At 36.4% G+C, this 25,317-nt stretch overlaps 1 protein-coding gene across 3 annotated transcripts in view; it reads right to left on the reverse strand.

Annotated features, from left to right (window-relative positions):
* Positions 1-490: 490 nt before the first annotated feature.
* Positions 491-25,317, reverse strand: part of LOC121865506 (low-density lipoprotein receptor-related protein 1-like) — a 163,251-nt gene continuing 138,424 nt past the window's right edge. For all 3 annotated transcript variants that reach the window (XM_042365020.1, XM_042365019.1, XM_042365021.1), the window contains 12 exons: positions 22,534-22,748; positions 20,081-20,238; positions 18,485-18,569; positions 17,603-17,760; positions 14,272-14,365; positions 13,720-13,796; positions 12,307-12,408; positions 11,818-12,078; positions 11,500-11,645; positions 10,895-11,009; positions 9,508-9,690; positions 491-2,865 (listed from right to left, as the gene is read on the reverse strand). In XM_042365020.1, the coding sequence (XP_042220954.1) occupies positions 2,719-2,865; positions 9,508-9,690; positions 10,895-11,009; positions 11,500-11,645; positions 11,818-12,078; positions 12,307-12,408; positions 13,720-13,796; positions 14,272-14,365; positions 17,603-17,760; positions 18,485-18,569; positions 20,081-20,238; positions 22,534-22,748 (1,741 nt within the window). In that variant the 3' untranslated portion in view covers positions 491-2,718. The remainder of the gene's footprint in view (positions 2,866-9,507; positions 9,691-10,894; positions 11,010-11,499; positions 11,646-11,817; positions 12,079-12,306; positions 12,409-13,719; positions 13,797-14,271; positions 14,366-17,602; positions 17,761-18,484; positions 18,570-20,080; positions 20,239-22,533; positions 22,749-25,317) is intronic.

Below are 25,317 nucleotides of genomic sequence, written 5' to 3' on the forward strand. Positions count from 1 at the left end.
CATTTAGAATGAGCTGGGTACAAACACCTAAGTATCTCCATGAGGCAAGAGGGAAGATAATTGTAAAAATGCATTTCAGAATAAATCAAGGCTATGCCATGACTTCATTCTAGCATTAAGGGTTAATTACGTCAGTGTACAAATAAATTGTGTCAAGCGGATTAATTTAACATAATTCCTGTACAGGTAATGGAAGGTTTTCTAAACATTTCAGATTCTGCACACATACTCCCTAATGACATATTCTTCACATCAATTCCTATTCTGATAAACATCGCTTGAATTTCCCTAATTCTCTCTCCATTCATTACTCCTACTCCATATTTCCTCCTTACATGGATTATATGTCATTATTGCTTCTTGCCATTCGATAGACAAAACAATTATCTTCACAAGTCTAATTTCTTCAACAGAGTTCTCTATCACCTATATGTCAGATGATAATTCACTGAAGAAAATAAATCCTCACTGATATCTAGTACATTTCTACTTGTTGCCTTAGACCTTTTCTACCCCTCTATACTTGTCTTACATAACTCTCACACAACATTTATCTCCTTACTTTGAGTTCCTGTACCCCATGGTCCACCCCATACAAAAGTGATACTAACAACATGAGCAATAGAGAGACAAACCCAATAACATGCTCTGGAGCAGAAAATGTACTTTTCTGTTAATTGTAACAGGAACTCTAGTTGAGAAAAACAAAGTTACTGAAGTGGTCTTTGGAAAATAACAATCTTTACTAAAAATGCCTGACTTGACATAATGAACAAGTTATTAATTATATCATCATCAATAAATTGACTACAATATTCACACGATGTTATCAAACTTTTAACTGAATTGGTAATAACAGAGTATCATCACCAATGGTAATTCTCTTGCTGAACTACAAACTTCTGAACATTTAAAAAATACTGAAGTTACCAGGTATGCATAATTGCATATGTTGAGTACCAATACACCGTACATGGTCATCCTTCTGCAACAAAATTAATATTTTATAAATTCTGGGAATTTGTGTCATCAATAAAAAAAGGTCTTGTATGACTATATCAGGACAACTATTAATATTGCCAGCTACATCAGCCAGCTCCATGAATACCAATTCTGAATGATTGATACACTGAGAAACCTTTTTGCCCGTTATGCATAGCCAGACCTGCCCTGACGTATCAAATGGCCAGTTATTGTCACACTTACTTTCCCTGCACCTCAATGGTCATGAACTGAGGGGCACTAATAACTCCATAACTTTGAAGAAGGTCCTTAATCAAATGTCTACAATGCTTCACTTATATGTGATGCAAACTATCAAAATTATGAAATCCAAAAGATGAAAAATTATCTTAAACAAAGAATAACTTTATACAAACTGTATTTATAGACAAGAAGGAATATTGCTACTCTTCTTATGAAAAATAAGTGGAGTATACAAGTGTCCTCACCTTCTTCCTGACCAAAAATGTACCACACATACAAGTTACTGGTCACAGTCGTCTGGGTATGAGACATAATAGTTTACTACACCTCGACAAATCAAGATGTAAGTCTCTAACATGTACTGTATCATACAGTTCTTAATAAAACTTTGTGCATTTGAAAATATTTTTACAATCTATTAAAATTAAATAAATTAAAGAAAAAGCAGTAATCAACTACCTTGTCGCAAATATTTTCCTGTACATATTCTGACTAATGTTTGCACCACCAATCATAAAACTAACTTCAAATACTTTTCACTGCAAGACATTTACTGCTTTAATTAAAAATCTCCCTCACACCTCATACAAGAGCTGTATTTGACTTAATGCAATTGACTTATTGTCCCTTGTCATCATGAAACCTAATCAAAATGAAATATTTCAGGAGGTATTATTAAAGGTGACAAGAAAAATGATCAATTGCCAAAAGACATGAAAAGAAGAAGATGAAGAAAAATAGAGATCTGATGCACTGGCAGGAGTCACTATCACACAAATATATATGGATGGTACTTGATACATCTGTGAAGAGATTATAGGTATCTGAAAATAGTCCTAGAGTAAGTGAAGGACTCATTAGCCTCAGGTTGCCCATGAAAGGACTGACTTGGATAGAGTCCACAATAAGCCTTTACTGTTACTTGTATTTTCTTTTCGGTCATACTCACTCAGCCACACTATTGAACTCCAAATTTTCCTTTTTATGAACACTATTATTACAACGATAGTTTCCATAACTGAACCTTTCCATCTTCTCTTCTTTTCATATCTTCTCATTTTGAATGTAAGCTGACAATAAGCTTCATCCTTTCCAAGTGCTCCTGTTTTCCATTTACATGAAGGGCAGTTGCTTTTGGTGATGGCAAGACCAGCATGTAAAAATTTTAACTATTATCTATACATTGCTATAATCTTGAACACTTGGAAGAGAGGGTAACAGTCAGTGGCTGATATGTTGGGGGAGGATTGTCACTGTGGCCACTCCTTTAAGGGGAGTTACCTGAGGGCATGAAGTGAGACAGACATATAGGAAGATTTTTTTTTTTACTTAAGACAGGTAGCTAGAACTATAAATCACCATTTTCAGGCATCATAGTGTCTTAATTGTTCATTTTCATTTCAATAAATGACAATTTGCATCAACAATAAAGTCTTTTCATTATTTAAATATCCATGTAAGTTGCTGTATTATGATTTTGTGGAAGATGAAGGTTGGGTGGAAGAGCCGGCGTTAAGACTTGGACCCAGTGGGCAGGTTTGTGTCTAGGGCGCCCAGAGGGTCCGATAGTAGCAAACCAGTCTTCTCCTCCTGTAAGGTGGACGCTGCAGCTTCTTCGCTGTAAAGGCTGTCGTATACTGGGTTTTTGAAGGTGTTTGGCTGTTTTAAAATAATAAAGGATAAAATGAATCATTCTTTTTCATTATCATAAAAGGGGTAAAGTTTTACAACACTGCTTGTAATACTTAAATACGTTGTGACTAACCTTTATCAATATCTAGTTTCCATTATTAGTCATATAAGATATCAGATGTTCACTTGCAGTAATATCAAAATGGTTATAAAGCAGCCCTTGATGTCTTAATCATGATCACGTTCTAAGATTGTCCAGAGTCAAGGTGTTATGCTCCTTATTTTGAAATGAAGGGTGAATAATGAGGGACTGATCCTCATATCCTGTCTTAGAGCCAAACAAAAGACCAAACAACTCATGAAATCAACACATATAGTATATGGGTCTGACAACCTAGGGTTCTCAGGTGCCCTGACATGTATGACCAGAACTAAATTCCAGGAATTTAAAGAATAGTATCCTTCTCAACTCAACCATTGCTCCTAAAAAATGGGCACTTAATCATGTCAGCTGTCAAGCAGGCAAGGACTAAGAGTCTTTGCCTACTGTGCTAATATGCATGAATTTCATAACCCATTGTCATGGATACAAATATGGCAACAGTGTGTGTGTGTGTGTGTGTGTGTGTGTGTGTGTGTGTGTGTGTGTGTGTGTGTGTGTATTTTTATACTGTAGTGTAAAATTTTAATGTAGGACAGGTTGTAACTAATTAACTGGAGATGTCAACCACCAAGCACCTGGCCACAACTAAGAATGCACTATACACCTCCACGACACCAAAGCCAACATGTCACTTGGCTGTCTTAGCAACGAATCATATTTTTGGATGTTACTTTTATTCGTACTGCAATACAGGTCCTATTGTATACAAATATTAGTAATATATTACTTCTATACTGTATCTGACTATTCATAGTATGATGCATTTTCTGGTGATCATACAGTAAAAGCTGTAGTGTACTATAAATGATGGAGTGTAGACTGGGTTGTAGGTAATAAGGAGAGATATTGGTGCCCTTCACTTTGGGATCACTAAGAAAGTTTATGAGGCAAAACCTGCATAAGTGCATGCAGAGAAACCTGTGCAATCAAATCCTGTCGTTGTTCACCTCGTTGAAGAGTACTGCATCATACCAAATCATGTAACAACAAGGGTTTACTGTACCTACACAGTAATTAATCTTTAACCAATCTAAAAGAGGTTTATTTATTGCATTCATGAAGAGCTCGTAAACTATTTTGGCTTTATAATTAGGCAATATCACTAATATTACTGTACAGTATTCAGTACACTGTATACAAGAAAGATGTGTTGCTTCTGATACACAAACTGTACATACACTGTACAGGCCCTTTCACTTCCAACTGTTACAATCAATGTTGTCAATCCACTCTCTCCGTGTGGTTTGAACCCTGGGAGTATCGACTCATGAATCCGAAGCATTCACAAGGTTTGAAGAGAGAGGCACACATTGTCCTGTCCATGCAGGTATAGGTGAAAGTTAACAAGCAGTGGACAATAATGTGCTATTGGTGTTTCCCAACCTATGCAAACACCAGAAATTTTAAAGTACTGTATCTGCGTTCACATTATGAGGATTGCTTACTAGACTTAGTGCACCTGTACCCTGAACTGTGCCTGGCACTGACAACCCCTCTACTCACTTCTCTCAACTTCACCTCACCATCCAGTAGAAAACAGATAGATAGCAACCTGCATTAAAAAAAAGAGTGGAACTCCTGGTCAATGATGTATTATTTTCATGATATTGTTATTTAAAATAATTTGTTTACGACGGGGTTACATTTATGACCCAATGAATAACGGATGCATACCCAAGAAGTTGTCAAACACGACACCATATGTAGAGAGACCAGCCCATCCCCCTATCATCCACGGAGTAAGTGACAGTTGCTTAGGTTTTGGCAGGAGGAGGGAAGGGCACAGGGGAATACAGCATAACCACTACATGTGTGTGCGACTTGGGAGAAGGGGGATTGTTTTGTTATCACAGTGGCCAATTATTTAATAGATTCTTGACAGTAAATACAGTATATGCACAGAATGGTTCAGACCTGTAGCACAAGCTGGGAATACCACCCTAATGTGCAGTAACACATTTTACTCATAATTTGTGATTTGTCCTACGTTTTTATATCCTTGTTTAATATATCCTGTGTTGTAACTGCAAAGGTAACTGCTTATCTCTCTTCCACCCCTCTATCCCCCCCTACACTCTGACCCTCCTCAACCCCTGTATTACCCCACTACCCACTCACACCGGCTCTCGTCCTTCCCTGGCCTCTCTTTCTCTCTCACTTGAGAATTCTTTGGATTCAAGAGTTGATATAGCTGGGTTCACACCACACGAAGATGGTGAAAAGACAACACTGATTTTAACAATTGGAAGTGGAAGAGGCTGTACAGTAAAATTGAGCTACAAACTAAAAATATATATTTTCCTAATCAATTTTACCTATGAAAAAAAAAACATATAATACAGTACAGTACTTGAGAATAGAACTAGTGACTCTGCATTAACATTCCCAAAGATACAGCTGCTGAAATTAATAAGGGGGTGGGAGAGCATGCACTAGACTAAATTGTTCCCGAGAAGAAAAAACTTACTCCTGTTGTGTAAGTGACACACAGCATATGAAGAGACCTAGAGAAAGATGGTGATTGGTTACAAAGAGAAAGATGCTAATTGATTAAAAACAATGTGAAAGGCTTTGATTAGTTACATATTCAAAGAGCATTTGACTGGTTACAAACACAGTGGGAATGCTGTTGATTAATTACAAATGTATAGAAAGATGTCAATGACTTACATACAATGAATATGATGAATGTTTGTTACAATCACACTGAAAAAGACTTTCATTAGTTACAAATTTTTTTTGACTAGTGCTGATTGGTTACAAATAATGAGAAAGATGCTGATAGATTATAATGAGAGAGACATTGATTGGATAAACAGAGGGATATATATTGAATGACAATCATAAAAAGAGTTGATTGGTCACAAACACACTGAGAAAGATGACAAGTAACAAACACACAAGGAAAAATTCTTTCCAGTAACAGACACATTGAAGAAGATGATGAGTAGTTACAAGTAATGAGAAAAGACGCAGATACTTGGAAAACAGTGATTAAGAAGTTGAATATGTTGGCCCATACAGGGGTTAGGGAGCAGGATTTTCACACCATGTCTCCAGTGACTTGGACTGAGTGGCATGTGTCAAAGAGAACTGTGAGGGTCTATACATGCCTACTCAAGACTTTAGTTATGTCTCTCTGGGGTCACTTCCCCAAACCTCTTGTTTCTCACTAGATCACAAAATAATTTTAGGACACTGCTGGCGAGGTATTATTGCACATACAGACACCCCCCGCGTTATGGAACTCAGGTTATGGAAATTCGCGCTTATGAAATTTGGAAATCATGACCAAAAATTCAGGATACGGGCCCATGATTTGCCTTTATGGGGAAAAAAAAGGTCGCAATTTATAACCAACACTTTTACAAAAAAATTTAAATTTATTTCGTGTGGATTATAGGTGGTTGCTACACGACAGTTAAGGACCCACAACAACAACAACAATGGTTTGAATTCAGTCCCCAGCTTGTGTTCAGTTTTGCCTTTGTGTTCAGGACTGTATTACTGTGTAGTATACTTATTCAAGATGAGAGGAAAAAGGCTATCAAGTGTAAGTGCAAGTAGTGGTGTTAAAAGATCACATAAAGGAATTACTTCAGACAAAAAGATTTATGTGTTAAAGCGGTTTGATGAGGGAGAAAACTCAGCTACATCACCAAAATATTGGGCCTCGGTACCTCAATAATGGGCACAATCTGTGACAACAGAAACAAAATTAAGTCTAGTGCCAAAGCCGTACTTTCATTTCAGTGATGCGATGCTTAATATGGAACACCTCCTGAATGCGTGGATTGAGGATCATACCATACAAAATGTGCTGATAAACACTATGATCATTTAAGGAAAAAGCCAAACGTTTGTATTGTGGTTTACAGAAGGAACAAGGTGTATATTCCAATGCAAAGCCCTTTAATGTCAGTAAAGGCTGGTTTAAAAGGTTTAAGAAGCACCTTAATTTGCATAACATTTAGATGGTCAGTGAAGCAGCCAGTGCTAATACAGAGGCTGCACATAAATATCCAGCAGAACTGAAGGCAATTATTGCTGCAGAGGGCTGCACACCAGAACAAGTATGCAATGTAGATGAAGCTGGCCTTTTTTTGGAAGTGCAATCCTGCTAGGACATTTATGTCAAATGAAGAACAGTCAGCACCAGGATTCAAGGCTTCAAAGGATCGTCTAATGCTTCTGTTGGGAGGTAATGCTGCTGGAGATAATATGAAGATAAAGCCCTTTCTTGTGTACCACTCAATGGGAAAATTGAACCCACATTACAGAAAAAATTTCAAGAACGGAATCCTTCCGTAAACCAGATGATGTCTGTCGTTAAAATTATCGTCAATGCTTGTACATTATTTCTCATTCTTAATGGTGATGCAAGTGAAGTTTTTTAATGTTGATTTAAGTAAAGTTTCGTAATGGTTAAAATACTGTACAATACAATATTAAATTACATAATGATGACACACAATTAAAGAGTAACATAAAGAGTTTATACTGTATTCTGACTAGTTTCATATTTTATGAAAATTACATGCTCCTTAAAGACTTACCATAATGTGCCATTGAGATAACCAGGCGGGTAAGAAAAATGAGCAGACAAAGGGAACGAAATCTAAAGAGTGCAAAGGGATATGACTCTAAACAGAAAAGGAGGAGGTGATGAATTAGAAGTGACAGTGAGATGCAGAGAGGGTCAGAAAATAATAAAATCCATTGGTTTAAAAAAAAAATCATCAAGAAAGCTGCAGAAGTGTAGTATACAGTATAGTAATTCCAATCCAGGGAGATGCTAATTAACAAAAAATTTTTTATCTTACAGTCCAATAAAGAGAAATTAGATCAGAAGTCTGACTGTATGTACAGTAATACCCCGATTTACGCGGTTTTGCTTTACGCGATTCTACATCTGTGATTCTACATTTATGCGGTACCTAGCCAGAACCGTAATTTCATTTTACATGGTGCATCTACTCATATACGCGGGTGAAGTATAATTTTTTATTTAGCTCATAAAATTCATACAAATTACCCGGCCAGAATATAATTTACATTGCTGGAATCCTTACAATATGATGATCATTTTGAATATAAACATCATGGATTTTGCATTAGACATACAAATTTTAGATCTAATGTAATAATTTGGTTTACACAAAGCAAATATTTTATCTTTTGTGCAAAATATATGAAGTTTACATTCAAAATATTCCCTGACCTGCAAGGAATCCAGAAATGTCAATTACAGTGGGGTATGCTATAACGAACGGTTTTACCTATAAAATTGAGAATGCTATAACGAACGCAACTCCTACAACGAACGCAGATGAATACGGGACCATTTCGTCTGGCGCATGAATATTGTTGTACCGCGGTTCACAGCAAGAGCGTCAGGCGCCATATTGGTTCATTGTGTAGTCAGTGCACCACTGAACTTGTTGAAATTTAGTCTTTTGATGTGGAAATTTGTGTTCTTTTTATAACTATTTTGTTATACAAGTGTACAATTGTAACCATGAATCGTCAAAAACGAGTGAGAAAGCTAATAACCCTTGAAACTAAGAAAGAAATTATAAATAAACAGACAAAGTGCCTGTAAGACAATCACCAAAGAGGGCTAGGAAGGATGACTCCTCTCCTTCCACCTCTTCTTCATAATTCTCTCCTCCCCCCTCCTCCTCTGCCTCCTGTCCTGCATGCTAACAACACTAAGGTAAGATAAAGTACCGTATTTTTTACAATTTCCACAGAAATTTTTCAGTGTTAAGTGGTTGTATTTGGGGGCCTGGAACAAATTATTCCTATAACAAACGAATGCTATAACGAACGAGGTTCTAGAACCAATTAGATTCGTTATAGCATACCCCACTGTATATTATCCTAACTTTAGTCTGAGGTATTATTTGTTACTAAATGTTAAAATCTAGTGTTTTCACCCAATCGTTTCTCAGAGAGCTGGGAAGAGGAGGGGGGGGGGATTTGAGTCCATTATTTGAATGGACATTAACCTGGCGACTGTATTTCTCTTAAATATTAATTGTGTGAGCATACCATCATAAAATTAAGATGTTATTTTTACTACAACATAGGTATTGTGTCGGAAAAAATGGAGTTTGGGGGTCGGGCCAGTCTCTATTGGAATTAATCCCATATGTTCTGTTGTTCACTTTACGCGGTTTTCACTTTCCGCGGTACCCCGTGGGTTCAATTGACCGCGTAAATCGGGGTACTACTGTATATTATAAAGGAAAATGTAAGTGATTCTGTTTTTAACTAAATATCTTTATATGACAATATTATTCAAACACTAAAAGATATTCTCTAAATATGGCTAAGAATTGCTATTCAATTCATCTCTACAAATTGGATTTCTAGAATCAAACTTTGCTTAATCTTTCATGGATATTATTAAAGGTCATCTTAAACCAAGTTCTCAAAAATTTCAATAAAAAGACGAAGCAAAGAGTGACAGACTAGAAGCGGTGCTGGCTAAACTAGCTTACCGAGTCATGAAGGGTGAAGACAGGGTTAGGGTCATCCTCCTGGTCATCAGAGGCATGCATGTACACGGGGTTGGTCATCTCTACCGTTCCACCATTTTCCTCCAGACGTACATGGCTAATGCCCTTCCCTCGTTGACGCTGCCACACCCAGGCTACGACGACTGCTACAACCAACACTACAATCTGAAAGCAGTGTTTATATTTCTGAAGCTACAAGAACACTTGTGATCTTTGCACTCTTGTAGCTTCCAATCTCAGTGAGAAATGTTTTCACCCATCAATACTTACAAAATCAGAACTGAATTAGGATTTTATAGTAACTATTGTTAACTAAATTATATAAAAAATGTCTGCCAACTATCATATAATTCTTGAGAACGGTACAACAAATGGTGTTCACACTTCTCTCTGAACTAAACTAATTTAGATTTCTCCATTGTCTTGGTATTTCTAAAGAACTGAGTTTCATTGCTGCTCCAGTGAATTTATAGTGTGTCCTACAAAGAAATCATCTGTTCATTTCAGAACATGAGGATGTGTGTGTACAGTAGACCCTTGCCATTTGCGAGTTTGCGATTCGCGATTTCAACGATTCGCAGTAAGCAGATGGTGGCTATGGTGGCTAGCTTGCAAGTCTTTTCCCACAGCACAACGAGTCACGCCACGCAGCATCTCGTATTGTACTCTCAAAACTTTAGTGTTTCTGTGTGAAATGGCCCCTAAAAGACTGCCTAGTGTCAGTGCTAGTGGAGTGAAATGAAAAAGGCAGAAGTCAGTGATGACCCTGACAAAGAGTTTTATTATTCGATAAGTTAAAAGGGGATGAGTGCTGCCGCAGCTGGTCAATTGTTTGGTATAGGTATACAGTAGTGTACTAAGGTAGTATAAGTTGCTATTCGCGGTTTTCCAAATTCGCGCCATTTCTTGGAACCTACCCCTTGCGAATGGCAAAGGTCTACTGTATTCATGCATGCAAGAAATGAAATCCATAAACAATGTTGCAGGGAGAACTCTTGACAGTAAGAATATCACCTGGTGAGTTTTAAATGATATTTAATTTCTTTGACAATTTTTTAAGGGGCATAAAACTGAAGCCATAAAAGTTAGAACCATAAAGAGTGAACAAATCTATAATTCCCAAAAAGTAATATTTTCAAAGCAAATTGAAACAAATCTCTAAAAAAAAAATAAATAAAATGCCCCAAAGGCAAAAAGTCAACATATGAAATATATTTGACACTGTCACACTCTTTAACATCCACGGTTTTTTTTTTTGCATTTAAGGAGTACAATTCAAACCTGTCCCAACAAATACACACTCAGATATTAAGAAAGACAGACAGAAAAATTTGCATGTACTGTATATACCACAAGTATGTTCACTTACAGCAACAAAGACACCTATGATGACAGTGGCAGCGTTTGGTGACGAATTTTCCACTTTATCTGCCATGAGTGTCTCTGGTGACTCACAACGTGGGCCACTGTATCCTTCACGGCATCTTTGAATGAAAATAAGAAGAATGAAAACATTCAAATCATAAAAAAAAAAACCTTAAGGATGTCTCTGAAAAAGATATACTGTATTGGAACACCATTGATTTAAATATAAAGCACACCTTGTTTTTAGTTAATATGATTTTGAAACTAGTTTACTAGTGCTATTAAAAGGGTGATTTCTAATTCCATTTAATTTCTGTTTGTAAGATATGTCAAGGGCTGTGAGTATTCTATGCAAAGATTCCCGGTTCTGATATGACTTTCTTTTCATTCATCTGTGTTAATTCATTATCTCTTCCTCAGTTCCACTATTCTCTATTCCATTCTGTCCACCTTCTACTAGTAATCTGGCAAATCTATCTTTATGTCTATCAGTTGTTCTCCCCATAACAAAATCATCTGCAAATGCTAAAACTTCTATGCAACATTCAATAATCTATTACTATAGCCTTGAAGTACACACTAAATTTAACAGTAATGTATGGTACTTACTTGCAAATAGGTTGTACATTGTGGTCAGGATCAATACTGCAAATACCACCATTTAAGCACCACTCCTCATCGCAGCCGACCCGTAGTCCACAATTCTCTCCCGTCCACTCTTGACTACAGAGACAAGTTGCTCTACCAAAGCTCATCTGTAGTTTTGTTAGTACAGAATTTAACCATATAATTAATCTACATATTGTACATGTCCAATTCCTTATTATGAGACACAAGTTTATCAAATGAACTTCTTAAAAACACATGCAATTAAAATTCTATAATTTTCTCATAATCAATGGGAAAAATATAACAAGAAACTTTTACCTGACAGATTCCATCGTGCAGGCAGTTTATGTTAGCACACAGGTTATCATCAGCCCTGGAATGCGTCTGACATCTGTCACCTGTGTACTCCAAAGAACATTTGCACCGTTCCCTGCCATTTAACATGACACATGATCCACCATTTTCACAATAATTAGGAGAACACACTCCAGAAGTAGAGATGGGTACAGTACAGTGTGGACCAGTGTAGCCATCCTCACAGTCACATACAGCTTCATCAGCAGTAATACGACAAGATCCCTGTAATAATAAACCATCAGGTTAGTCGGGAGGATAACTTTGCGAACATCTATATTGAGTATTAAATCCATATTCCAAGTTTGGATATTTCAAAATGTACAATGTAATAACTAATGTTTCATCATCTTCAATTTATCCAGTAAATATACATACAGTATTCATAGTGTGATTTACAAGGAATTACTTTTTATTGATAGTAATAAAATGAACCATGTAACTTAAACTTACGCGATGACAATAGTGGTCACATTTATAGTGATCGCATCTCTCACCAGTGTAGCCTGGAGGACACTTGCAGATAGGAGCTTCTCCGTCCAAATGACAACTTCCCTGTTACACAGTCATGCAAACCACAGGCCTTCAACTAAATGTCACAACACACACTTGATGCACTAACTACAATCATGTCACATATTTATATTATAAAAAAAAGTATTTTATATAATCTGGACTGAAAAAGAAGACATCAAGTCTTCAAGTAATTATAGGGGGAAGAGGGGCTTATAGCTTCATACACACTATACTGTATTGATACATATAACCATATACATAAACTGTGGTTTACAAAAGAGCCTGGAAAGAAGTACTGTACTGTACAACCAATTTCTGTCATATCAATAGTTATCTCTATTATTTCCATGACCTAAGATATGCACAAACTATTATAGAACAGTAAAAAAATAAGAGGATTCAAAGTGTATACTGAAATCAGAATACCTGTAGTTGTGTTATAATGATAGAACACAGTTACAGTAGTCACCTTACATTACAAGGGTTCTGTTCCTCAAAAATATTTTTTCTTTATTATCATAAATTATATTCTAAGAAACTAACTCCATTCATTCTTATTTACAGTAGATGATTCAGCGCTCAATCCTTCATTCTAATTGCCTCCGTCTCACTAATAAAAGCTTTTTCTTAGAGCCAGATTATATTATTCATCTCTACAAGAAAAGTAGGGTGCATCCACCTTGGTTTCCTTAATGCAACCAAAGAAAATACAAAACACAGGTATTTAGTGACAGACATGATACTGAACTACTAATATAAATTTTGACATCACCACCATCACTCCAACACAAAGCCTCGAGATTTTATGCATCATTTCTACCTCAAATCTTACTATGACAAAGAAAAAAGGAAAATGGGGCAGCAAGTTTTCTAAGGATTACAGGTACTTTTATTTCTGTCGAAATAGTGTACTAACAAAGATACGTGAAACTTGTCAGTAAAGAATATTCTACAATAACTATCACATTTGACAAGTAAGAAATAAATGATAAATGCAGTGTTTTGCATTTTACATTACTGCTTGTGTAGACCTAAATCAAATTACATTGTACGAAACGTTTACTACAGCCAGACACACAAATTTCTGATTCACCTTCTTAGAAATACTTTCCAGGCTCTTTTTTCTTTCCCAAAAATATAACATCATGCAGGAGTGAAACAATAAATATTAGGAAGAAAATATAAACAATGTCCTCAACAGTTACCATGAAATTAAAGCAACTGTACATACTTCTAAAATATATTAAATTATATCATGAAGCAAATTAACCATACAAATTTAAAATACAGGACCATTTACCAATATCAAAACTTGAGAATAAAATGTTCACAACCTTAAGCAGGACTTACTTTTACGCAGTAGTTGTCACACACCCTGTGCTCACAGTTATGCCCATGATAACCCTTAGGACAGCCACAATTTGGATCTATTGGAGAAGGGTAAACTTAAAAACCTTTGTCTTCGATGACTAGTGTGTAGGGAACTTAACATGTGTTACTCCAATAAGAAAGCAAATTGTGTATTAATCATTTAAATGGGGAATCTGTTTTTAAATCACATAAAGAAAGATAATTAAAAAGTAAAGAACAATTATTCACTCTCACTGTAAAATTTGTATAGTAAATTATTTACTTGAATGTTAGTGGGCGAGTCAAGTTTGTTTATATATATATATATATATATATATATATATATATATATATATATATATATATATATATATATATATATATATATATATATATATATATATATATATATATATATATATATATATATATATATATATATATATATATATATATATATATATATATATATATATATATATATATATATATATATATATATATATATATATATATATATATATATATATAAAAGATGGAACTGATAGTCACCTCCTTTCTGGCAGCTGGGAATATCACACCGGCTTGAGGTCCATCCTCTATCACACTCACAAATTGGGACTCCCATCCGTATCTCACAATAACCCTGTATTAAGTATGAAATTTTAATATGTTAAAGAATATTGGAAAGATTCCTTGTTACACACAATTGCAGTTTGAATTGTTCCTCTAACTTTGACAACACAACATACATACAGTACAGTACTCCCTCTTTATCGACGGATTTTTTATCGACGGTTTCGATTATCGACGGATTATTTAGCCGGATTTTTATTTTGAACTGTGCTTGATATAATACATTCACGGAAATGTAATATTTTTGTTGAAATGACGTATGTATTACAGTGGAAAGTGGAATCAAATCGTGACGAAAACAATGACTTGCGCTTTCTTTCGTTCAAAAGATGTTACCGTAATCACTTTTCGAATGGTTTAGTTAAAAAACTGTTGTATTGTATTACAATAATATCCTAATTGACTTGAATAAATATTACGATACCATATTTCTGAATATTTTCATTAAAATCCATCAAAATCATTTTCCTTGTCATCGTCTGCAGCACCAAACAGCTTCTCCCAGTCCTCTCCTTGAACAGGGCTAGAGGCTACGTGTTTTTCGAATCGTTTTCAGTTAAAAAATTATTACATCACACGTATATTTTACCTAAACTGCGCCTGAATGAATATATTCTCGGAAATAAATAGTAGTTTTGCTGAAACGTGACGTATTTCAATGTAAAATAGGATAAAATACATGACGAAAACAAAAGACTTTACCTAACCTTCCAATGTTCTTGAGATGTTACTCGTTTTTTTAATAGTTTTCGGTTAAAATTCTGTTATATTACAATGATATTCTATTCATACTGTGCTTGATATAATACATTCACGGAAATGTAATATTTTTGTTGAAATGACGTATGTATTACAGTGGAAAGTGGGATCAAATCGTGACGAAAACAATGACTTGCGCTTTCTTTCGTTCAAAAGATGTTACCGTAATCACTTTTCGAATGGTTTAGTTAAAAAACTGTTGTATTACAATAATATTCCCTCCTAATTGACTTGAATAAATACTTGAATGGAAATATACAATATTTTTGTTGAAACTACCCGCGTTTCAGTGTAAAGTGTTGTAATAATAAATGGTAAACAATTTGCCTTGGGCATCCGGATTTTTGGACTTTTACTGTACTGTACACTGTTTTGTTTACTGTAAGGACCGATGTTCACTTCAATAAATGAAATCGTAAGTTTGCTAGTATTTTTGTCCACTTATTATATTATTATTTATACACTATTATTTAAGGTAATGTGTAAAGGAAACGCATTAATGCTTAAAGGTACATTTATTCAACATATGCTAATAATAGTTAGAAAAATTACGTAACCATCACGGTATCGACGGTTTCTTTATCGACGGCCGTCTACAGAACGTAACCCCCGTCGATAAAGAGGGAGTACTGTAATGGCATCAAATGTTACCAGCTGGTGTAGTGTAAACACTAGTGACGTCACTTAAGCGTCTGTATTTAACTGTCAGTAGTTTCAAGAATTAATGTAGTCATTTACTGAATATTTCTTGTAAAAAAATAAATTTTAAATTAATTATTTATAGGAGAAGTATTATTATCAGTAAATATACCGATATGCATTACTGACCACCTCCACGGCTAAAAATAGCCCAATCTCGCGGTCACTTTCCCTTTCTTGTCTCCTCACTGGCAAATGGGGGGGCGTGGGGAGGGGTGTGTGATGATAGCTGTGTTTATTACAGGGGTATAATTCTCTTTTACGGTATGTTAGACAGGTTTATAATACATTTTTATTATTTTAATATACCAGTAATCTTAATTTGAATCCAGCTTGCCAAACGTAAGTTTCAGTATAAAATAATTAGTGGTAAGACCTTGTGAGTGGCTTACGATGTTTCCATCACCACTGTTGACACACTAAACCACAATATTTAAGAGGTAAGAATTTTATACTTGGTGATTTAGACGACCCCCTAACTTTGGGCAGATTTTTTTAATGTTCAAATTCCGTCTTATTAGCCGAGATATACGGTATGTATCCTGTATATAATAATAACAACAATAATAATAATAGTAATAATAGTAATAATAATAATAGTAATAATAATAATAGTAGTAATAATAATAATAATAATAATAATAATAATAATAATAATAATAATAATAATAATAATAATAATGCTTTAGACTGATTACTAATTTCATAAAAGCGAGAAATGAGCAACCAGGTTTTACAGGATTTTCTCTGTAAACCCTTAAGTCATGATGAGTCAGACAAAGATCACTCCCTTTGACAGAGAACACTCACATTACAGCCTGTACTTCATATCACTGTACCTGTAGCTTCTTTTTGCCTCATCCCTCTTTGACAGTTGAGTTTTGACTCAGTAGTTTCTCCAAACTGGTGTCAAATTAAAAATGAAGGACTGATCCAGAAATCCCATTTCATAATGGAAAGTCAAATTTCTTCAGGATGAAACCTGAATACACTAAAGCTAAGAATCTCATTATAACTAAAACCCAGCTTCATACAATATAGCACTACCCAGCTTCACACAAACTAGCACTACCCAGCTTCATACAATATACAGCACTACCCAGCTTCCCACCAAATAGCACTACCCAGCTTCACACAATATAGCACTACCCAGCTTCACACAAACTAGCACTACCCAGCTTTATACAATACAGCAACTACCCAGCTTCACACAATCAAGCACTAGACAGCTTAAATCTAGCACTACCCAGCTTAACTCAAGCAGGCACTAGCCAGCTTCAATCTAGCACTACCCAGCTTCACACACACTCTAGCACCACCTATCAGAATATGAAGATAACTATATCCAAAACTACTCAACCTAGTCATTTAGGTCTAGTACATGACAATTACAGTAATTCTCATGTGGGACAATCTTTTCTTTTTTATCAGCTTACTAGTTATTTGGGCGGTTTATCCAGTGTTAGTACAGGAGGAAACTGGGGACCGGGAAACCTGTGGTGTTTGGTAGGATCACAATGGATAAAGCCCTTCTCACATGTGTGCAGGCCGAGGCTCGAACCCTTGACATATTGGTGAGAGTTATGCGCATTACCGCTGTACCACCAACATCTTATAAAGTATCCTTTTCTAAATACAGTATATATGGAGAAATATATTAAAAATCTACTTAAAAGTATTTCCCATTTGGAGACAGAATCATAAAGGTGATGATTTAGTTTTCATCTGTGGAGAAATATATTTTAAATCTACTTCAACTAGATAAAGTATTAGCTGGCCGGCAACTCACATGGTGGCAGTAGTCCTGACAAACGGACATCTCACAGTGTGTACCATGGTACCCCGGAGCACAGGAACAGCGGGCCTGTCGAGGAGGTCCAGGAAAGATGGTGCATTTCCCCTCATTCTCACACTCAAAATTTCCACACAGATCTTCACACACTGCCCCTGTAAGAATATTCAATTCTTATTTTTTGTTGGGACAAAATGTGTAAAATAAGAATTCTACTGTAAGTTATATCCACAAATCTGCACCAATACCCCTCTTATTTACCCATTCTCTTTCATGATACTGCTCTTTTTAAAATGACATTTCTAATTTATAGTATCTAATGGTGAACTACTTGATATTAATGCTGTTGAGGAGTATGTGTCTCTACGAGGGATCCATGATGCCTGGAGAGTCATCATAACGTGAAGAACAATGTATGTGAAGAAACCCACATTTCCTCTACCAGTGTGGGTTTCTTCTCTTATATAATGTTGTAGTGGTCATCAAGGTACTTTACATACAGAGTGATGTGCAATGCTTCCTGAGTGACTGGCCAACAGTTTGATAAAAGTCTGTTCATTGAAATGTAGAGATGTAAAATCATAAAGACATATTGACAGACAGGTGTGTCACTAATGGCTCCTTCTATATTCCTGGTAGAAAAAAATAATAATTATGAAATATTGTTTGCCAATTCAGTTCAGTATATTTTTATTCTTTTACAATTTTCATCAATTTCCAGAACACACCATCTAACCATTCCCTTACTCGCATATATCACTTCCCTCCCACCTGTGTTTCCTTATATCCTAATGTATCTAGTATACCACTTGTGAAATTATGTGAGGCCATTCAAATAAATAGTGATGTGTTAATATTTCTAATTGTGAGTTTACTTACTGTCAGTACAATTATCACACATTTTCCCAGACCAACCAATATTGCATGTACAATGAGGTCTGTCTTGTAGTATGCTGCATGTTCCCTGAAATTAGTTAAAGAAAAATCTTTTGGAATATATTTGCTAATTTTCACAAGCGAGTTATGAAATGAGTTAAAAAAAACCTCACTTTACTTTGAATTTTTCATGCATTAGTAAAAATTATTGATATAAATATAATGCAGGAAGTGTTACATTTAAGGTCAATTGCTACATGCTTCTCACAATAACTGGGGACAGAATGGGGGGAGGGTGGATTTAAAAAGCCTCAAGACAGTGACATGACCAGCATGTGTTACCCAGTCAAGGGGACCATTAGGAGGAGTAATAATACTGTACTTAAATAAATGCTTGTCAATGCATACATATGTCTTCTTTTTTTTTAAAGGTTATGTACTTATGGACTGTTGAGCACCATTCCAAGGGTTGTGGTGCCAGTAAGAATGGTACAGCTTTTAAAGAAGTGGCTAAAAGCAGGAGTTTTAGATTACAGTAAATAAGTTAATAATTTTTAAGTCTGCCTGATAAAAACAGGAAAACTCCAACCTTCTATCCCATTTTACACTTGCAAAATATATTCTCCAAACTTTACAAAGCATTTTTTTTAATGTATTCAAAGCATTTATTTTTCAATGTATCATTGACGTATATGCGTACATTAAGTTATACAACAAGGTAACACACCCTTCTTTTTATTCAACTTTAACTCACCCTTCCCTCTAACATACACCCTACTCTCTTAAAAAAATTTAGTTTCTCAAATGGAAGGAAGTTTAGGGACCTGTTACCTTTGTTGATGACAAGAGGACATTCCTTCCAAGTGAAAGGAAGATATGTATGTGGCTGGTGTGAAAAGTGTAATGTTGGATGGCAGGGAAACATGGGTAGTTAAAGATGACATATTGTATGTAGACCTGAATGAGCTGAAACGAAAATGGCGAGGTGGATGAGTCATGTCACATTGAAAGACAGGAGGCCCCGTTCAAAGCTAAGAAGGCGGCTGAATATTGAGGGTATTGGCAAAGTCCTGTGTGGAGGCAGGCTGATATGGTTTGGGCAAGTGGAGAGAATGGATGAGACCAAGTGGATCAAGAGATACATAAGCCTAAATGTGGAGGAGAATAGCCAGGGGTAGGCCAAGAATAACATAGGGAGAGGTTGTAAGAAATGATAATTAGAGAAAGGAACCTCAAATGAAAGACTGCAGAATGGAGAGCTGCCATTAGGTGACAGCAGCTAACCCATGCAACCGTGGGAAATAGTTTCAAAACAATAATAATGATGATGATGAGATAGTGAAGTTTCTGCTACACCTAAACTCTCTAAGCATGTTCCACAGAAATTCACATTACAGTACCTCAAATTATAAACCACCTTCAGATATAAATGCCAAACACAATTTCTCTTTCTTCCTTACCAAATGTGCATTCCTCCATTTCCTAAATGAATACAAGCACTTTTCTATGTTATTTGTCACAAATTTCCTTTATTGCTCTGCACTATATTACAAAAACACATCTTACAGATTAGATTAAATACAAGTAATGACAACTTACATGCTTGCAGTAACTAGTACACACAGAGTAGCTACAGGTTGAACCATGAAAACCTCCAGCGCAGGAACAAGAAAGATATGAGTTGCCATTGTGTACTCCCGAGCGACAAGTTCCACCATTTTCACAGTGCAATTCTTTACACTGCTCACAACGCTCACCTGAAAGATGAAAAACACAATGGGTAATCAGTCAATCTATCAGAGTACTGTCCTCATACCTGAGGGTTGGCAACCACAGTCCTCCACTCTAAACATTCTCTGGCTATTTTTACCAAAACTCCAAGGTAATACTGAAATGTAAAAAGCATAGTCAGATAAATATCAAGTAAGCATTATTTAAAAAAAAAAAAAAAAAAAATATCCTCATGGCTCCTTAACTTACTAAGATTAATGGGACTGAATATTATAAATTGTGTAATTGCAGTCCATCAATTTTACACCTGGCCAACTGTTGGAGCAATCACTGGATGACTCCACTTGCCTAGCCAATATTCCCAAAACTTCTTTATTCCCTTTGTATTTCTTTCAATTTTTTTTAAATAATAGGGGGAAATTATATAGGAAAAAGGCAAAAATACTATAGTCTTCATATAATTTAGCAACATAAGTGGAAAATGCTGTACAGTAGGGTCTTAGAATAAGCGAGGGTTACGTTCTAGGGATCCCTGCATAAATGCAAATTCACATACAGTTTAACCGAGCAGTCACTCAGCTGACTCGGTGTGACTCGGCGAAGTGTGTGGCTACTGCTACACTGTATGTATGCCGTGGCATCACATAAGGGGAGGGAGAGTGCAGCTGGGTGACAAATCGGCGACACAGTTACAGCTCACTGCCTCAATTACTTACATTCCCTTCCCACACATATGCACACATTGTACAGTTGTACCCCACTTAACGCGGTCAATAAAACCCAGAGGGTACCGTGTTAAGTGAAAACCGCGTTAAGTGAACAACAGAACATATGGGATTAATTCCAATAGAAACCGGCCCGACCCCCAAACTCCACTTTTTGACGACACATAACTATGTTGTAGTAAAAATAACATCTTAATTTTATGATGGTACATGCACACAATTAATACTTAAGAGAAATAGAGAAATACAGTCACCAAGTTAATGTCCATTCAAATAATGGACTCAACTCCCTCCCCCTCTTCTCACACTACACTGCTGGCTCTTCCCTCTCTGAGAAATTTTTGGGGGAAAACCACTAAATTTTAATAAATAATACCTCAAACTAAAGTTAGGATAATATAATTGATATTGCTGGATTCCTTGTAAGACCAGGAATATTTTGAATACAAATGTCATATATTTTGCACAAAAAATAACATATTTACTCAGAGTGAACATTATATCTAAAATTTGTATGTCTAATGCAAAATCTATGATGTTTATATTCAAAATGATCATCATATTGTAAGAATTCCAGCAATGTAAATTATATTCTGGCCGGGTAATTTGTATGAATTTTATGAGCTAAAACAGGCAGTCAGGCAGGGTGGCGGGTGGGGCAAATCTAAAAATAGCTCTCGAGCCGGACACTCACCGCGTATACGTGGAAAAAACCCGCGTTAAGTGAAAGTTCAGCTCTGGCGAGGCACCGCGTATACGGTAAAACGCGCTAAGTGAAACCGCGTTAGGCGGGGTAATACTGTAATGATTGTAATGAATTTTTTCTCTAAGGATCATAGCCAAGTGATGAACATGCTGAGCTAGCAAGAGATGCTGGATGGGTTGGTTCACGTGAGAGAGAGACCCGAGTGTAAGGAAGGTTCAGGAGGTCAGATGTGTATAAGCAGGGTCGCGTACGTACTATGGCTACGGGTACACTGCGATCCTACTGTATATGTTGTATGCCGGCTGGCTCTTTGTGTGTCTGTTTATGTATAAAAATACAAATCTTATAAAAATATCAATAAATATGAAGTAAAAAGTACATAAAAATTCACAAAAATTGTCCATTAGAAAACTAAAAATTCCATCTTTTGGATGCCAAGCATCCTCATTGAGCAGAGTGGACAAAGAAATATACATCCTCCCTAAGACACTGTGTACTGTAAGGTACAGTACATGTACAGGTCCCTGTGGAGAAAAAAGGCTAATTTGCAGATGAAACCTGAGACCTGACTGGGAAATCTGTGGTACAGCTTTGAAGTGTTGTCAATAACTTCTTTGACCAGACTTGTACTGTACGATCTACCTTAGTCACACAAACAATGTTGATACCCCCTGTTGGCCCTTTGAGAAAATGAATTATTAAAAAAAATAATAATAAAAAAAGGGGGCTATAACAAATTATTATTATTTTTTTTTATTAAAAATTTTACTTATCTGAATTATTATTATTATTACATTTTCGATCCCCCCCCCCTCCCCCCATTGTGGGTCAGTGACCTCTGTGCTTGGGTAGGCTAATCCCAGTAAAAAAAAAATCTCAAAAAGACTCACCAGTGAACTTGTTATTACAAGTGCAGTAGGGGATGCTCTCAGGGGTTAGATGGCACTCACCACCATTCTGGCAGAAGTTTTGACACGTCTTTACAGGAGATTCACAACGCTCTCCCGTCCATTCATGTGTACAATAGCATCGCAGTTGGGGCAATTCCTGCCCATTTTCATTAACTGGACTACAATAACCATCGTTTTTGCAATAGCCAGAACATCTGAAAATATATAAAATTCTTCAATCTGCAGCTCACCAGTGACTCATAAACTATCATTTGTGCCACCAAATTCAGTACCGGGTTGATATGTTGCCACCCAGCAACTACCTGGCTATTAGTAGAGTATTTATTGGACAAACACACTTTTAAACCAAATAATTTGGCTTCTCAAAATATGAGCCGAGCTACCGAATGAAATACAACATTTGACTGTACTGAACCTTAGATTATGACAATTAAAATTTTAATTATGACTGAATTACCTAATTCTTTAATAATAACTACCATATACATAATACAGTAGAATCCCAATTACAGTGATATCCCCATTAGTCAGAACAATTGGTGCAGAACACTTACGGGGATGAGAGATTTCCGGGTAACCAGATGACTTTCTCAAACCCGGAAAAATTCCTTAGTACCGGAATCTTTTCCAGTTACAGGGAAAAGTTTCTTAGTGTCTAAACTACCGGTACTCGTCTTGCACAGGCAGGCACTAGCCCACATCTCCAGAATGTTTCTGGGGGCTAGGAAATGTTTTTCGAGAGTCTAAACTACCCGAGTCTGTCAAAGCAGTTCTAATTAAGTTAGAAACTAAATTTCTTTACTAGAATAATCCGGCTTAGTTTATCTACAAATTTCGTTAAATAAATAAATTTAAAAGCTAAAAATCTATAGGATGCGGGCTTGAATTAAGCTATGAATTAGAGTGAAGACTGGTATTTTCCACTCCCATGGGGGATTAGTGGGTCTCATGTAACTGACTTGACTTGACCTAATGCAATGTCAGGTGGAGGTAGGGTGAGGGATTAGTGGTCTCATATTACTGCCATTCTGATGCAATGTCAGGTCACCTTTTGTTGGGTGGGGGATTAGTGGGTCTCATGACCTGAAGATGTCTTGAATAAACACGAAAGATTACCGGTAAGTATTTCTGAGGGAGATTGTGGTAAGTGTAAGTTTAAATGAGCAACGTTGTATCCCTTCATCATAATGTTACATAGCATTTTAAAATAATGGAGTGAGACAGCAGAAAGGTGTTGGTGATTAGAGAGATAGAGTGGGAAAGGAGTGGTAACATGTACCGGTGTTACCAAGTGCTCCTTAACAGCTGATCTTTAACTCACCACCACGCAGTAACCATACAAGCGCAAATTTGTCATACAAGAAGACCCTCACTCTGGATGTTTGCTGTCTTAATTTCCATGTTTGGGGGTGTGTGGATGGTATTGGAGAGAAAGTGTGTGTGTGTGTGTGTGTGTGTGTGTGTGTGTGTGTTGGAGGGTGTGTGTGTGTGTGGAGGGTGTGTGTGTGTGGGTGGTTGTTGGAGTGTGTGTGTGTGTGTGGTTGTTGGAGTGAGTGAGTGAGTGAGTGGGTGAGTGTGTGTGAGTGTGTGTGTGTGTGTGTGTGTGTGTGTGTGTGTGTGTGGGTGGTTGTTGGGTGTGTGTGTGTGTGTGTGTGTGTGATGTTAGGGGTGTGTGTGTGATGTTAGGGGTGTGGGTGGTGTTGGGGTGTGTGGGTGGTGTTGGGGTGTGTGGGTGGTGTTGGGGTGTGTGGGTGGTGTTGGGGTGTGTGGGTGATGGTGGAGGGGGGCTGGGGCCGGTGGGAAGTGCACCTTTATGGGAGGGTAAGGGGGGTAAGTGGGGGAACGCATGGTCAGTTTTCGCTCGGCTGGCCTCCCTCTTACCTCACTCTAGTATCTGCTAATTGTGATAGGAAGATATATTTGATACCACAATGATCTTTAATAAATTCTCTATGAGACATTTCCAATAAGATAAACTTAAACCAAATATTTTGGTATGATATAATGATGGGAATTCCATTCTTTTATAAAATAGTATGAAATGTTGATGCCGGAGTCAATAAAATCAGTTCTAATTAAGATAGACACCCCATTGTTTTACCCAAATAATCACAAATACTTTGCCTTAAAGTTTGGTTAAATAATTACGGTATATCAAAAAAATCCAAGATCTATATGATATGGGCAATGGGCATGAATGGAGCTGCATGTTACAGCAAAGACAGTGTGGTATTTTCCACGAGACTAAATGGCACATCTCGCAGCTGTATTTATTTACGCTAACACCACTGTACTGTACTGTTCATGACAACCAGGGCTTTCATTGTAGGATTGTTTGGTAGATCCTAAGAGTGAGGTTCAACTAACCAGAAAATCTCTTTATCCGGCATCTCTAAATCTCCGTAGGTGCTGGATAACTGGGATTCTACTGTAATAATGATAATGATTATAATGATAATAATAATAATACCTATAATAATAATATTGAATGAGAAATTATAAAAGGATTTTATGAGCATATAACCACAGTAACTGGGAGAAGGGTGCCTAGTGCTTGGGAGAGTCACCTACATATGGTGGAATCATGTTCAATAGTGGATTCCTTGAGCAATGCTTGTGAGTTTTTGTCTTCGATAACAACTCTCACCGCATCTCCACTAAGAGATGGAGGACTCCAGGAGAAGGTGCAAAGCCACATCACCAAGAAACTTTCTCATTTCTCCTATATTTTTTCCTCAAGAATCAATTGCAATACCTGCCAAG

Source organism: Homarus americanus, unplaced genomic scaffold (genome assembly GCF_018991925.1).
Source record: "Homarus americanus isolate GMGI-L3 unplaced genomic scaffold, GMGI_Hamer_2.0 scaffold25483, whole genome shotgun sequence".
Classification (NCBI taxonomy): domain Eukaryota; kingdom Metazoa; phylum Arthropoda; class Malacostraca; order Decapoda; family Nephropidae; genus Homarus; species Homarus americanus.